General features: G+C 37.8%; 1 protein-coding gene across 1 annotated transcript; it reads left to right on the forward strand.

The window, feature by feature from the left end:
• Positions 1 to 3,966: 3,966 nt before the first annotated feature.
• LOC131036274 (DNA (cytosine-5)-methyltransferase DRM2-like) lies at positions 3,967 to 5,314 on the forward strand. Its single transcript, XM_057968129.2, has one exon. The coding sequence runs from the start codon at positions 3,998 to 4,000 to the stop codon at positions 5,312 to 5,314; it is 1,317 nt and encodes a 438-aa protein (XP_057824112.2). The 5' UTR covers positions 3,967 to 3,997.
• Positions 5,315 to 14,902: the final 9,588 nt, after the last annotated feature.

Raw genomic sequence — 14,902 nt, forward strand, 5'->3', positions numbered from 1 at the left:
CTCTATTTGATAGAATTTCCATTTTGTTGAACAGTTTTAATTAGCGCGTTTATCTACCTTTTAGCACTTTTGGTGTTATTTTAGTGCGCTTGTTAGTCCTTTAGCACTTTTGTCTTAAAGTGGTGCTTCTGTGTTTACACAAAGTAGCGCTTTTGTAACTGAGAGTTGAAAAAAGATTTGTGTAACCGAAAAAAATTAAAATTTTAGGCTTGTAGAAGCCCACCAAAAACCTTCATTTCACTTACTGTTTTCTTTTATTGTGCAGGTTTTCTAACCTTTTTGTTTTGCGGGATTCAAGAAGTTAAAAATTAGGAATTTTATTTCTTTTTCTTTTTAGATTTGTTTTTAAAGTTAGATTTAAAAAAGAATTCACTTTCCTTTTGGTTTAAAACAAACTTCATCTTTCATTTTGGACTAAAATCAACAAAATTTTCGATTTGGGGCTTAAAAAGAATTTCATTTTGCAAAGTTAAAAAGAACCACAAAACTCAAACAAACAAAATTTGTTTTTCTTGCAAGTTTGGGACAAACTTTTCCTTTTGGGTTTAAAATAAACAAACAAACTTCCATTTCTTGCAAGGATAAAATTCACAATCAACTTTTTATTTTGCAAGTTAAAAAGAACAAACAACTTGTCCATTTTTTTTACAAAAATGCTTTTACTTTGAGAAAACGTGTTTCTGATTTGGTTGACCAGGATTTTCAATTTCCTAGCTAGAAAATAAATTGCCTTGTGGGATTAAAAAGAACACCATGGTTGTTGGAGCAAAATCTCCAAATAGCATGTAGATCACATTGTGATAAAACAGTTAAAAAGAACAAGTGTTTTCAGTGTTTGGCACGCTTGTGCAAAATCTGTAGAGTGGTCCCATTTCTAACACACATTATCCTCTCCCTTGGCTCTCATAGTCCTAGGTGCAAAAGAAAAGTGTTAGTAAGGCTTGAAATTTTTTATTTTTAAGAGAGGTCTGCCAAGAGACACATCACTCTTGGGAACGACCTTGCATGTAAATCCTTCGAGCCACTATAAAAATTAAGTGAGAGAGAAAGTTGTAGCCTTGGGTGTAGTTGTTCCTACAGTGTAACTTACGGAAAGGACATATGGGCCCCACCACAAGTTACAAGGCTCTTAAGTGAGTCACTGGAAAATGAACTTATGCCCAAAAACATCAAACATTACAAGACACCTTTTATTATAGAAGCCCACCTATTTTATTAATTGAGGATATTTGTGAAAAGTTTAGTGCAAGAGCATAGATGGTTTTGCTCCCAAGATACTCACCATACATATTTCCTTGAGTAGAAACAAGGATTTTTGAAAAGCTACTTCTAGCTTGATGAAAGTGGTGACTCTACCATCATAGGGATCATCTATCTGTTATGCTCATGCAAGACTTAGTATATCACATCCTTACCTGCCATAGCGGGATTCATAAGGTATGTAGTACCAAAGTTTAAGAAATATCAAGATCTGGGCTGAAAAATATTGCAACTGGCCATTGACCTTAGGGATAAAAAGTGTTTGAATTGTCTTCGTCTTATGTTAGACCAGTAACAATTTGGGCTGACTTCAGGCTTTGGGAAACATAAAATACATTTATAAAAAGGGTCAAAAGTTTCATGATTGGGTTGATTTAGACCCACACCTATTTTTGTCTTTTGTTGAAAAAGGGCAAGGTTATTGTGCTTGTGTGCTTGTGTTTTCTTGTCAAAAAAATTCAAAACAATTTTAAACCAAGTATTCATCCAACAAATTTACATCCAACATTGATAAACAAAACAACATCAACAAGTGAAATAAAATATCATTTTCTATTACCATCACTCATATCTTGAGAAAACAAAATCTTCATCAAAATAACAAATTGAAGAAGAGACAATTGGGTTAAAAAGCTCTAATCAAAAGAAGGAAGTTTTTCTATATCAATAGACAATTTTTTCTCTCACATAGAGCCTTCTTGTTGTTGGCAAATGCACACTCCAATGAGAAATTATAGGTGATTGAAGGTGTTGTCATTGATGGCAACCTTACAATCATATGATACTGGCAGGCACCAGCACCAAAAAGAAAGTTTACCGGCACCAAAAAGGAAGATTACCGGCACCCTGGCCGATAGGAATTTTGTGTAATTATATTTTGTATTTAATTGTAAGAACCTTTTGTAAGACAACTTGGCAGATTTTAATATGACTCATGTTGGGAGTATTTAAAATTGAGTCAAAGTTTGTAGGCCTATTTCAAAATTTTGCTCAGTATGATAGAAAGGCACCTAAATAAGTCAGTTTGAATGGCTTAGTTTGCGAGAGGGCAAAGTAGAGCCGGTTGATTTTCAGAGGGTAAGGCTCGGGATTCATGCCCCACACCTTTAATTTGGCCTATTCAGTGATGTGCAACTTTCATAATTCAATTTGGATAAGTTTATGAGGTACCCGTTTTGAGGGGTGAGCTGGAAGTGCATTTTAGGCACAAATGCAGATTTTATTGAGTAGCCTACTTTGAGCGATTACATATTTTGCCCTGTTGATTGTCATGAAAAATTCAAAGTGGATTCAATTCTATGCATAAATGTGAGTCAGTCTGCAAAATTTCAAGTCCTAACGAATCCATCTGCTCAGTTTTCAAAGCCAAATCCGTTTGCAGTTTCTGTGTTTTGGCAAGTCTCTGTTTCGACAGCTAGTCGGAGCCCTGTTTTGACTAAGTGTAAAAGTTGCCTCAGTAAGTGTCATGCCCTAATGTTTGTTCCGGGATAATGTTGGTATAAATGATGAGCTATGTTTCAAATTTTAAAGCTCTACCAATCCGTTTGATCGGTTTTCAAAAGAGCTCATTTTGCCATCATTTTCAGTTACTGCACTCCAGTGTTAGATCAGTTAATGTTGCCATTTTTGTGTGAATGCCATTTGCATCCTGTCAGTCTGGTGATCAAACTGAGAATTCAAAGATTTAATATGTACTTAAAGGTACCTATGTTCCGAATTTGAGGACCCACGGAGGTCGTTTGATATTTCTGAGAAAGGCGTCATGTGTTGCCAGGACATTGACTTCATCAGGTCTGCAGTGTCGACAAAGCCAGTTGGGCATTTTCAAAAATTAATACCTCTTCACTCGGGAATCGTCCTGAAAAACCGTATGGTACAATTCATCCTTGTATATCAGAGTACATGCCTGTCAGATGGCGAGCTCCAGAAAGGTGTTTTGACAGGTTTGAAAATTACGTCATCGCGATTAAATGCAAAATTTGTGGCGTAATTGCCTGAAGGATGTAAAATGCAATTTTATGATCCGAAAATGATGCCGACCATTTCCAGAGGTATGTTTGAGGTCTGTGAAGCATTCCAGGGGTCAGTGGCATGAAAACGAAATTTTTTTTGGTTGGACTCACCTCGGGTCCGACCTGGCTCGACTGCAATTCGCTAGTGGGATGGTGAGAGGTGACTTCAATTTATTTGTCATTAATGGATTGATGCTGCGTATCTTGCATTCCAGTTTTAAACCGAAAAAAATTTAGAGAGATATCAAATTTACCAATGTATCACTGTGTCTGATTTTGGGAGCAATAAAGTTGGGATTGCTGAAGTAGTTTGAAGGAATGATATGGCACTATCACTCAAGCTTTCTTTCTAAATATGATATGCATTGTTTTGGGAGCGAGGCGCAACTTGAAAATGGGTCAAGTTTCCACCCAAACAAAGATGCAATGGTCATAATGCTGCAAAGCTCAAACTTCATGGTTGGTTGTTTTCAGTCTCATGCCATACGTGATAGCCCTTCATTGCTAAAAGAGAAGATGATAAAAGTTCATGCAAGAGGAATACGTCATCTATGTCAAACTCTATATAAGTTTAAGGAAGACATGGTTCCATCTCTAAGGCTTTTGGATGTGTGATGTATGTCCAACCTCCCAGAAAATGTTATCTATGGAGGACTGAAACCCTAATCTCCCTAGGAGAAGCTAGTACTAAAAAGGAAATTAATCTCAAAACCCGCTTATTGGAAATGGGGTATGCTGGAGAGGAAGTGTCTTTGGCTGTTAAAAGATATGGTGTAGATATTCCAATTGATATCTTGATTGATTCAATTGATGTTGTTAGGCATAGTGAGGCTACAAGTGATGGAGAGATGGGAGATCCATATAATAGCCTTACTTTCAAGAAGAAGGGATTGAATGAAAGCTTAAAGAATACGTGGCAAATCAAATTTCCTAAAAGAAAGCATATAGATTTGGAAGAAGATTGCTATGAAACCAATCGGAGGGTAAAGCTCAAAGGAAGTATGTCTTCCGGATTGGTTGGATTTGGGGTTCCCGGTCACCACGTGGATAGATGCCGGAAGCTAAAAGATTTTTCGCAAGGCCTGCCCTATTTCTACTTTGAGAACGTTTACATTACACCGAAGGGTGTCTGGGAAGAAATCTCTAGATTTTTCCACAATATTGAACCCGAATTTATGGATTCGAAGTTCTTTTCAGTTTCTAGTAGAAAGCGTGGGTACGTGCACAACCTGCCTATCGACAACCGCGTTCAGCTTTATCCACTACCATCGATGACAATCAAAGAGGCGTTTCCTGAAAAACAAAAGTTTTGGCCATCATGGGATGAGAGAACTAAACTTAACTGCATAAATATAGTGGCAGCAAGTGCTCCGTTATGTCTTAGACTTAGGGATATTGTCAACCTTTGTAATGGACAACCCACCCCTGAAGAGCGGGATATGGTACTTTTACAATGTAAAAAGTGGAACTTGGTATGGGCCAATCCAGATCAGCTGGCTCCGCTGGAACCTCATGACATGGAGCTTGTGTTAGGATATGATAAGGACCACACACGTGTCTGTGGTAGGATGGAGCGTATACGATCCCTTGGAAATGCTTTTCAGGTAGAAACTGTAGGATACCATCTTTCTGTTTTGAAGCCTCTTTATCCAAAGGGGATCAAGGTCCTTTTTCTCTTCTCTGGAATTGGGGGTGCAGAAGTTGCTTTGCATCATTTGGGTATACCACTCAATTATGTTGTATCTGCAGAAATTTGCAAAGTAAACAGGCTTATCCTCAGAAGCTGGTGGGAAAAAACACATCAAAAGGGTAAATTGATTGAGGTGGGGGATGTGAAGAATCTGACAAAAGAAAGACTTGATCAAATGATTAATTCAATTGGAGGTTTTGATCTCATAATAGGGGGAAGCCCCTGTAATAATCTGATAGGCAGCAATAGGTGCACAAGGCATGGGCTAGCTGGAGAGCAATCTTCTCTTTTCTATGAATTTCCAAGGATTGTGAAGTACGTAAGGGGTGCAATGCGTTTGAAGCTGACTTGACACAGTAATATCATTATCAAAGATGCAACAGATTCTTACAATTTTGTCGTACAACGACCCTCTGCAGTCACTCAGAGAATTCTTAAAAGATAAAGCTCCAGGCTTAATCGCTTTGTCCCACATGCGCTGGGAGGTAGTGCTTTTTAGTGTTTATATGCTAATCCACACAATACTATAATGTATAAGCCACAAAGGCTTTTGACACAAGGTGCCCATGGGCGCCCAAGGCGGGCCCACGCGCGAGCACATTTCTCAAGGTGATGGAAGAGTTGACTAGATGAAGACCAAGTGGACCCCATGCATGCACGCTTCTCGAGGCAAAGATGCAAAATTTTGTAGAGGAAGGCCGGGTTAACGAGCGAGCAAGTTAGAGAGAGATCAACGGTTCGCGCTATTTCGCGAAGGAAGATGCATGAAGTTTAAACCCCGTGAAATAGCGAGAGTGAACGAGAGCCGTCCACGTGGCACGTAGGTGGCAGGTACAGTTAGCAATCCAGCAGGCAGGTCCCGGTGAGGTGGCACACAGGTGGCGGTCCAGTGGCAATGACGTGGTGGTCCAGTGGCAATGATGTGGCGGTCCAGAGGCAGTGACGTGGCCGACAAGTGGTGAAAGATGAGGTGTCATCCCAGGTGGCGCCCAATAGACCCCATTAGCCAATCAGACCCCACCACGTGGCAAGGTGTCAGAGCACAAATGGAGGCAAAAATTTAAAATTGAAATTGTTTATTATATAGTTTAGACTATATTAATAAATGAAAAATTTAAATGTTTGAGCACATTGGGGAATTAATTCACCCAGGATTCAATTTTTTGCCAAGATATAAAGTGTTATATATTTTCGGAAAGCTCTCGGAGCGAGGAATATGATTATGAAGTTAATTTGGACAAATGTGGGATATTTTAGAAGCAGTTTCCATGGGAACAAAATTCAGTTAGAGAGGAGAGACACTTGGCAATTTTCAGTTGTGGATTTGTTTTTCTTCTCTCCCCTTTTTATTCCCCATTCTTCTCAGTTGTAAGGGTTTCAGAACTCTGTGAGGAAGTGCTCCAGTTTTCATGGCTTCCATTTTCTGAAATTCTTGACCCAAACTTGTAAAGTTCTATGGATCTACTTAGGGTATAGAGGCTACATTGCAAGATGACAGATTGTTTTCTAATTGCAGGTCTTACTTGTGTCAGGCATGAGTAAATTTCCCATGATATTGTCTCTGTGATATATTTTTTCATTATTATGAATTCAATCCTCAAGGAGGATGAAATTTGTCATCTCAAGGAGATTGTGTGACTGTTTGTAGGTATCCTTCAAGGAAGGTTTTAAATTCTATAGTCAGTCATAAATGATGAAATGTATTTCTAGATCTGATAAATTTGTGAATGAATCAAATAGTGCATTAATATCAGGTATTGGTGCATGAATATCTTGTTTAAGGAAAACAAATTTGCATCTATGATTCATATTTGTAGTTTTGTTTGTGACGCTGTTGCCCAATGAATAAGGCACTGATCTTACAAGTTTGGGGATGTCTTTCAGAACAACATTTTAAAAGATAAATCTATTTTCCCTTCATGTTTAGGGGTGTTTGTGTTCCATTCTTTCCAAGCTCTGTTTCATCCTATTGTTTGTCTAGATCTAGCCAATCTATAATTTTTCCTAATATGTTGAGCTTGTGAAATGATCTATCTGCTTAATGTTGATGCAGTTATGTGTCTATAATTGTTGTATTTAGTGCATCAAAAGGGTGTCCCCCCCTAGGCTCAGCAGAACCTGAAGTCCAAGAGGATCAATTAGGGTCCTATGTTATGTTGTCCAAGCCCTGATGTGTTTTGTAGACTGAAATTGGCCATTTCATAGAAAGATTTGTAGGTGTTCTTGGGTTATCACTTTTGGTGAACAACAACTCATATAAGTATGATATCATTGTAGAACATTTAATAGAAGTATATAGAAGGAAAGGATTAATGCAGACCTAATATGCGAATTATAAGGCATATTTTGGATAAGGGTTTCTGAATATTGCAGAGCTTAAACCGATACTGAACTTGGCATAGTAGATGTTGATCTGAAGCAGTACATGACATTGGATTTGTATAATCCATTTTTGTAAGTCAGTGAGACTTCTTTTGTAATTGAGCAATGAGCTCTAGGCACTTGGCCTTCTTGCATGTGCAGGCCCCTATTGTAAGAGTAATATTCCCTTATTGGCCAGTAAGCGAATATTGTGGGTCACAAATCCCACCGAGGTTTTTCCCACATCGGGTTTCCTTGTTAAAAATATTGTGTTATAGTGTTTTTTTCATGTTGTGGTTGTTTTTCTTATTTACTACATTAACTTTGGTTTACCGGTACACAATTTTAGAATGCTTTTCATATTATAAGTTAAGAAAATTCTATCACTGGTCAGATACTGATTCACCCCCCCCACTCTCAGTATCTTTGGGAATCCTAACAATTGGTATCAAAGTCTAGTCCTCTATTTTCAGAAGCCTAATAGCTTGAGGAAGATTCTGACACCGGTGGAGATGGAAATTTTGAGAAAGCAATTGGAAACAACTCTTTTAGACTATGATGCAGAAAAAGTAAAGAATATCAAATTTGAAGATGATCTGAAGGCTGTACAGGATATTATTCAAGGACTTCAAGAAAATATCACTATTGCAAGGAATAAGAGAAGAGAAATTTGTGAAAAGATATGATGATGAAAAAGAAACTCTTAATGATCTGGTAAATAAGCTGAGACAAGAAAACAGTACAATGAAGAATGAGATGCAAGATATGACTATGAGATTTTGTAAAGAAACTGAAAATCAGAAGAAGAATGAAGAGGACTTGGTTAGAAGACTGAATGATGCTGGAAATGAAAACACAAGACTTAGTCATGAAAATGATATGTTAAAAATAGATTTGATGCATACACAAAATGACACAAATGAACTCATGAGACAGAAAGGACTCTTGGAGAGTGAATTGGCTACTGCAAATCAACACAAGGAGAAATTCAAGAAAAGTTTAGAGGAACTTGATGACATGCTGAAGAATCAGAAACCTAATAGTGATACAAATGGGCTTGGCTTTGAAATTGGTGAAAGCTCCGGTACTGCAAACAATCATGATCATAGAAAACTGGTAAGACAACCTAATGCTTACAAATTTAATGGGAAATGCTTTAACTGTAACAAGTATGGTCATAGAGAAAATCAGCGTAGATCTAGAAATTATCAGAACACTAATATACCTACCGGTCAATGTTCTAAATGCAACAAAGTTGGTCATAATACAGAAAATTGTAGAATGAATGTAAGATGTTATGTTTGTGGAAGATTTGGACACTTATCTAATCAATGCAGAACACATACCAGCATAGGATATGGGAAAGATATTCAGAAAAACAATGTGACTTGTTATGCTTGTAACAAGATTAGGCATATTGCAACATTTTATAGAAGCAAGACATCACCGACAAATAACAAAGGACCCAACCTGAAAGGTAAAGAAAAATTTGAAGAGGTAAAGAAAGAATTCTCAAAGCAGTGGATCAGAAAATTAGATTAGAATTTTGATGGGAATACTCCTCCATTGGCAGAACAAAGTATCACTCCACGAGCATGAGACTCTTCATCTAACTGAAGGAAAATCCTTTGGGGGTTTGCCAAATAAATTGAAAAACATACTAATATACCCTCGGTTGATGGTGAGAAGTTGAATTACTTCTTTACCAGTAGATGAGTTACATTGTGACTTAACCGATAAGCATTAAATGTGGTAGTTGGAGAAGATAACATTATAAAGTAAGTGTTTTGGCTCCTTTTTCATTCACCGAACATTCAAATCTCCCAAGAATGCAAAAATTCTAAGCAAGGGCATCCATAGTGAGAAGGAAGAAAATCATTCAAGCACACATACCTAAAGGTAGATTAAGGTATTTATAACCATGGCATCCTCCTTTGTTCCTAAATTAATTGCAAACCCTATTATTGTAGAAGAAATTAAATGCCCTGGACCCGTGTTTAAGATCATTCCCGACATTGCAAAGAAAGATGATACTCTAGGGGAATTCTCTCAAATTCTTAAAGGAGTAGTATATGCTAAAGACCCTAGAATGTACATACATTGTCACATAGAAGAACTAGGAGATGAAGAAATCAAGAATATGTATTAGACTGTTTTGTGTGATGAATTTGGAAAAACCAAACTGGAACATAAGATAGTGGAAACCCTAGGTTTTACTGAAATCCTTAGTATCCCGGATATACCCAAGGATGTTATAAGGATTGTGCTAAGCAGAGTGCATGGAGAATTATTTTGGTTGGATTTAATTCATAAGATCATGAAAGAGGCAGTTAGAGCAGTGACAGGCTTACCCTCCACTAGTAGCAGGCCTGACAAAACTAAGAAGGTCTCTAATGACACTATAACAAACTTAACCAGTGCAACATATGACAAGAGATCACTTAGAGTCAATGATGTTAAGGATGAAAATGTCAAATTCATTAGCATGGTACTTGGCTACAAAGCTACTCATACAAACAAACTAAACTAAGTCTCTAGCTTGTGTATTAAAAGTGCTTATGACTTAGTGAACAACAATGCTAAGATTGACATCTTTGAATGGTTGAAAGATGAACTAATAGAAAACCTAAAGAAAATCAAAGGTGACAAGAAGGGAACCTTCAGATTTGGCAACCTACTTGTAAGCTTAATATTGTATATCACCAAGGAAGTACCCCGTACTAGCAAAAAAGACTTTGGATTTGATATACCGGTAGGAAACCAGCTACTAAACCTATTGAACAACATGGGAGAAAATAGAGGTAAGAACATCAATGAATATTTCCAAGCATTTAAGACAAAGATGAAATCTAGAACAAGACTGTCCCAAGCTATTGTTGACAAATACAAAGATGACATATGCTTTGTGGTAAAGAAAGATGAAATTCGGATGGAAGCAGTTGTCCCAAGAACTATTTGGGTAACCAAAATAGGATATGAAGCTGATGAGAACATAATTGAGACATATACAAAAGCTCTACTTGAGGCACCAAGAATACCGGATGAGAAATTCTTTGGCAATGCTGAAACAATTGAGAGTGGCATTCAATCATAGAAAAGAATTAAGAAAACTAAACAGATAGTGAGGAAAGTGTTATCGCGTCATTTATTCTTCATGCCGAGAATGGGTCATATTTTCCTTTTTTATGTTGGAGTCCTATTTCATACCATATACCTTGGTTCAAGTCTTTAGATGCGGCTTCAAGTCCTTTTTCTAGTCATTTTCGTTCAAGATCGGAAAATTCATTGTACTCCTTGAACGCATCAAACCGTTTTGAACTAGGTTCAAGATGTTCATTTAGGTTCAATAGGTTCCTAGGTGTTCAGAAAAGGTTCTTCGTACTAACATTTTCTCTAAGTTTTTGCAGCAGCTCTTTAATAAAGTTTTTCTTGTTCGGTAATATAACATTTGTGTTGAACTTGTTGAACTAAAGTTCAAAGAGTTCAAATATGTTCAACGCGTTCACCACGGCAAAGTGGTCAATAGTTTGACATAGCGTACATCTTGAACTACTTGAACACTCAAGAAGTTGGTTCAAGATGTTCACACAAGTTCAATGCCGGTGGGTCCCGCGGTTTCTAATTTTTCTAGAAGTCTATTTATTGCTAAATACAGAGAGGCAGAACCATATTGTAAAGTGATGTCATTCTTTGGCTTTTTCAAAGTAATTGAACATTACGGGAACTGGTAGTTTCTTAAAGTACGCCGCCATGCATTCAATGCATGCATGTGGGGGTCTAATCTATCAATTTGCCGTGTTCAGAATGAAATTGTGAAATCATTGCATTTAATGTGTCTGTATTATTACCTTTCTCTATAAGGTATGAAAATCATTAGTGTTCTGTGTTTGCTTCTTGCTGCTGGATTTGTGTTTATATTATCCCTGGATAGGAGTTTTTCTTGCCGCTAGCCATCATCCGATTATACAGTTGTGAAGGTGAGTCTTTCCTTCTTTTCTCCAGTGTTTTCCCTTGCATTTTCTCTCATACAGAAGGTTTCACTGCAATCAAGTTTGGGTTTCTTATTTTGAAATCATGAAGTCCACCCTGCACTTGTTTGGAAACGTCTTTAGCATGGCGTCCATAGAAGCCATAGTTAGTGATACTGACCTAAAGGGTGAGAACCTTGAAGATTTGAAAGAAAGGGTGTTCAGGGGTGTTGATAAGTCTTTTTGTATAGAGATTTTGAGTAGTGGACTTTTAGAAGCTGCAGCCTTTCCTCCGGCAATTCCTTGTCCAGAGCTTGTTCAGGAGTGTATTGCTAGATATGACCCTATAACTGAAACTATTAAAAGAGATAATAGCAAAACCCTTCTCACCATTAACCACGAAGTGATTGCTTCAGTGTTCAAAATACTAGATTATCAGTTTTCTAATTTCTCCCCTGCTCAGTCAATTAGTGAGTTCAATGCAGATAGAGCCGGACACAGGAATAATGTGGTGAAGTTCTGGTTGAAGGTCCCTTAGAGAGGTGGTTCTAGACTACCTAAAAATCCTAACAAGAACCACATGTTGCCACATATCCATGATGTAATGCTTCTGTTGCATCGAGCCAGAGGTTTTGCCGAAGCTTATAGCTTTAACGATTGGATATATTGCTATGTACAATTAGTTCTAGAAGGAAAACAATATCTGGATTGGGCGGAGTTAATTGCTGATTCAATGAGAGAGCAGTTGAGTCTAGCCAAGCAATTTCAACAAAAATTCTTCATGTCCTCGTATCTTTTGTATTGTTTGGCCTATGTTAAGGAGTTAATGGGTATACCCAAGCAGCCCACTGAGGAAGATGTTCCGGTGTATGAGTTTTATCCAATGCTACAAAAAGACAATTCCCTACAAGATTTTAGAAGGGTACATAATGCATCCCTGGGTGATATGTGTCATGAACTGAAAGGTACAAAATCCAAGCAAATTTTAGATGATGCACAGTCCTTGATTAAGAAGTTTGGAAGATTTTACATCCAGTTCCCACGCTTTTGCTATATATGAGTGGGAGGCTTTGAAGAGGAACCCTTCAAGCTTCTGCATTTCTGTTTTGATTGTTTTGTCCTAGTAGAAGTATGTAGACAACCGACTTCTGTGGTCAAGAAGGCATAGCCTAAGGACAAGTGGGAAGGTCATTTTCTGATACATTTGGGAGTGTTATCCTGTAATTCAATGTCTGATGCACTAAGTATAGGAGCAGACCTTAGAAATTATAATTTCTCTCTGTATGCTGAAAGAAAAGGGTTTGACAACAAAGGATTTTCTCAGAGCCTTGGCTTAATGCCTTATCTTCCCACGCCACAGTTAGAAGATTTCTGGGAAGACTGTTCAGATGAACTTGAAGTCTTCAAAAGAGAAAATATGAGATTGGTGCTAGAACATGTTATTTCTCTGCAAATAAAGATAGATATTAAAGGGCTTGAAGAAGATTATCTTGAACTATTTGAACCAGGGTATTTAGCCCATGCAGAGACTAAAATGTCCCCAATTAATTGGGATGAGGAGGAAAATGATGACATTCAATCGAGAATCAAACGAGTTCTGGATAGAACCGTGGCATGGGTGGTCAAGAAGAAAGCAATGAAGCCAGATGCCAAGTTTCTTTCTACGAGAAGTATGTCTTCACCAAAACGTCCTTCTAACAGTGCTCCTATTCATGCAGGTAAGGAAATCAAGTTAGCTTAGCCTAGATGCAAACCTAGCCCAACTCTGGATTTCAGTACCCCTCGGCATACTCGATCACGTAGTGTCGCCCAGAAGAGGATGAACCAGGTCAAGGATATGGGAGCCAAAGATGTCATGCTTGAAGCTCAGATCTTTGAAATTGAAGATTTGGATGGTGAAGTTTCTTGTGCTCTAGACTCCCAAATGGTGACTGTGGCTATGACGCCACCCCCAAAGATGATTGAAGGAACTTCTCATTCTGCTGTGACTCCTAAATGGTTAACAACCTCAATGAACAAGAAAAGGAGCTTTCTTCCTGTGACCATTCCAATTCAGGAGATGGTTGCCAAGTACTCTAAGAAGAATCCAAGGCCAAAGAGGTTCAAGACCACTGTGCACCTAAACAATGATGAGGAAACTAGTAAATGGATGGCGGAAATTGCCTCTTACAAACTGAAAGATGAGAACAAAGAGGCTGGTTCTGATGATTTTGAAATCACAAAAGTAGAGTTGGGAAAAATGAGCAGGGATACAGATAACCATTTTTTTCAAGTGTCAGTGAAGAAAATGCTTACCCGGTCAGAGAAGGATGGACAGGAGAAAAGAGAACTTAAAAGACATATAAGTGTTTTGGCTTAGTTCATCGATAGCATTGGTTGCCTTGGAGCAATTCCAATATCCCATGCCACTGAGAATTTTGACCCAACTTCTCTGGAAAACAAGAAGTTGATGAATCAAGTTCAACAGGCTAAGAGCATCGCTGAAGCGGTTGAAAAATGGATTGAACAAGTAATCAAAGATGGTGAAAAATACATTACCGACTCCCAAAAGTTGTGTGATGAGGTACAGAGCCTGATTTTTGAAATCCAAAATCAGCTTGTACCATGGGAGAAAGAAGAGCACAAATGGCAAAATGTCCTGCCTCTGTTTACCAAAATCGAAGAGTACAGAACTACTAGATTTCTTATAGAAAATTAAATTAAGCTGGTATTTGATGAATGCCAACTTTTTGTGCTAAAGAAAACTATCATGTGGCAGGTGCTCACGTTTCAGTCGGTACTTACGGATGCGAAAACCTCTGTCTATGAACTCCAGGATTTGTAGAGTAGTATTGTCAAAGATAATAAAGTTGTTAATCCCGATCATGACTAGGAACTAGGAATCTGCGGGGCAAGCATGCAGGAAGTAGTCAAGTCATTCCGGTTGAACATGGAGAAGATCAAAGTTAGGAGTAGTTTCACGCTGGAGGATATAACCAAAGTGGCTAGGATCGAATCTATGGTTTTCATTGGGAATAATCAGCTGCCGAAGCACTCAGAGAAGATGGTGCAACACAAATGGAATAAAGAGGTGGCAAAGGTGAAGCTTAATGCAATGAAAGTCCCAATCCAATCAATGATCCAAGAACTCATGACTGCTCATGATGCTCACGAAGATGGATAAAGGATGATGATGAAATATGACATAGTGCATCTGCTTTGGGCTAGTTTTCTTTATTTCTAAAAAAAAACATTTTTTATAGTTATGCAAAAACTTCGGGACAACTATCCCAAAATACTTTCTGTTGGTTTCGTAACTATTTTATCAGGGAGTGGTCAAGTTTTCAGGGAGACCCCCTCCATTTAGACTATAAATTAAGTAGAACCGATGGTAGAAGGGTTAGATTTTTAGTAACTGATTTTAAAAAAAACAAACTTGAACGTGTGTTTGTTTTGATATTTTTCTATTCCTAATCAAAGGAGGAATCAGATGGTTGAAATCTATGGTGGAAAAAGATTAGCAGATGTATCATTATGTCTTTGATTACATAAAGATATATATATGAAATTTGGTGATATTGTTTTTGGGGAGAAGAAAGATCTGTGTATTTTGAATCCGAATAGATAACATG

Source organism: Cryptomeria japonica, chromosome 6 (genome assembly GCF_030272615.1).
Source record: "Cryptomeria japonica chromosome 6, Sugi_1.0, whole genome shotgun sequence".
Lineage (NCBI taxonomy): Eukaryota > Viridiplantae > Streptophyta > Pinopsida > Cupressales > Cupressaceae > Cryptomeria > Cryptomeria japonica.

Coding starts and splice junctions, on each gene's coding strand:
- LOC131036274 (XM_057968129.2), top strand. CDS start 3,998: ATGGGGTATGCTGGAGAGGAAGTGTCTTTGGCTGTTAAAAGATATGGT.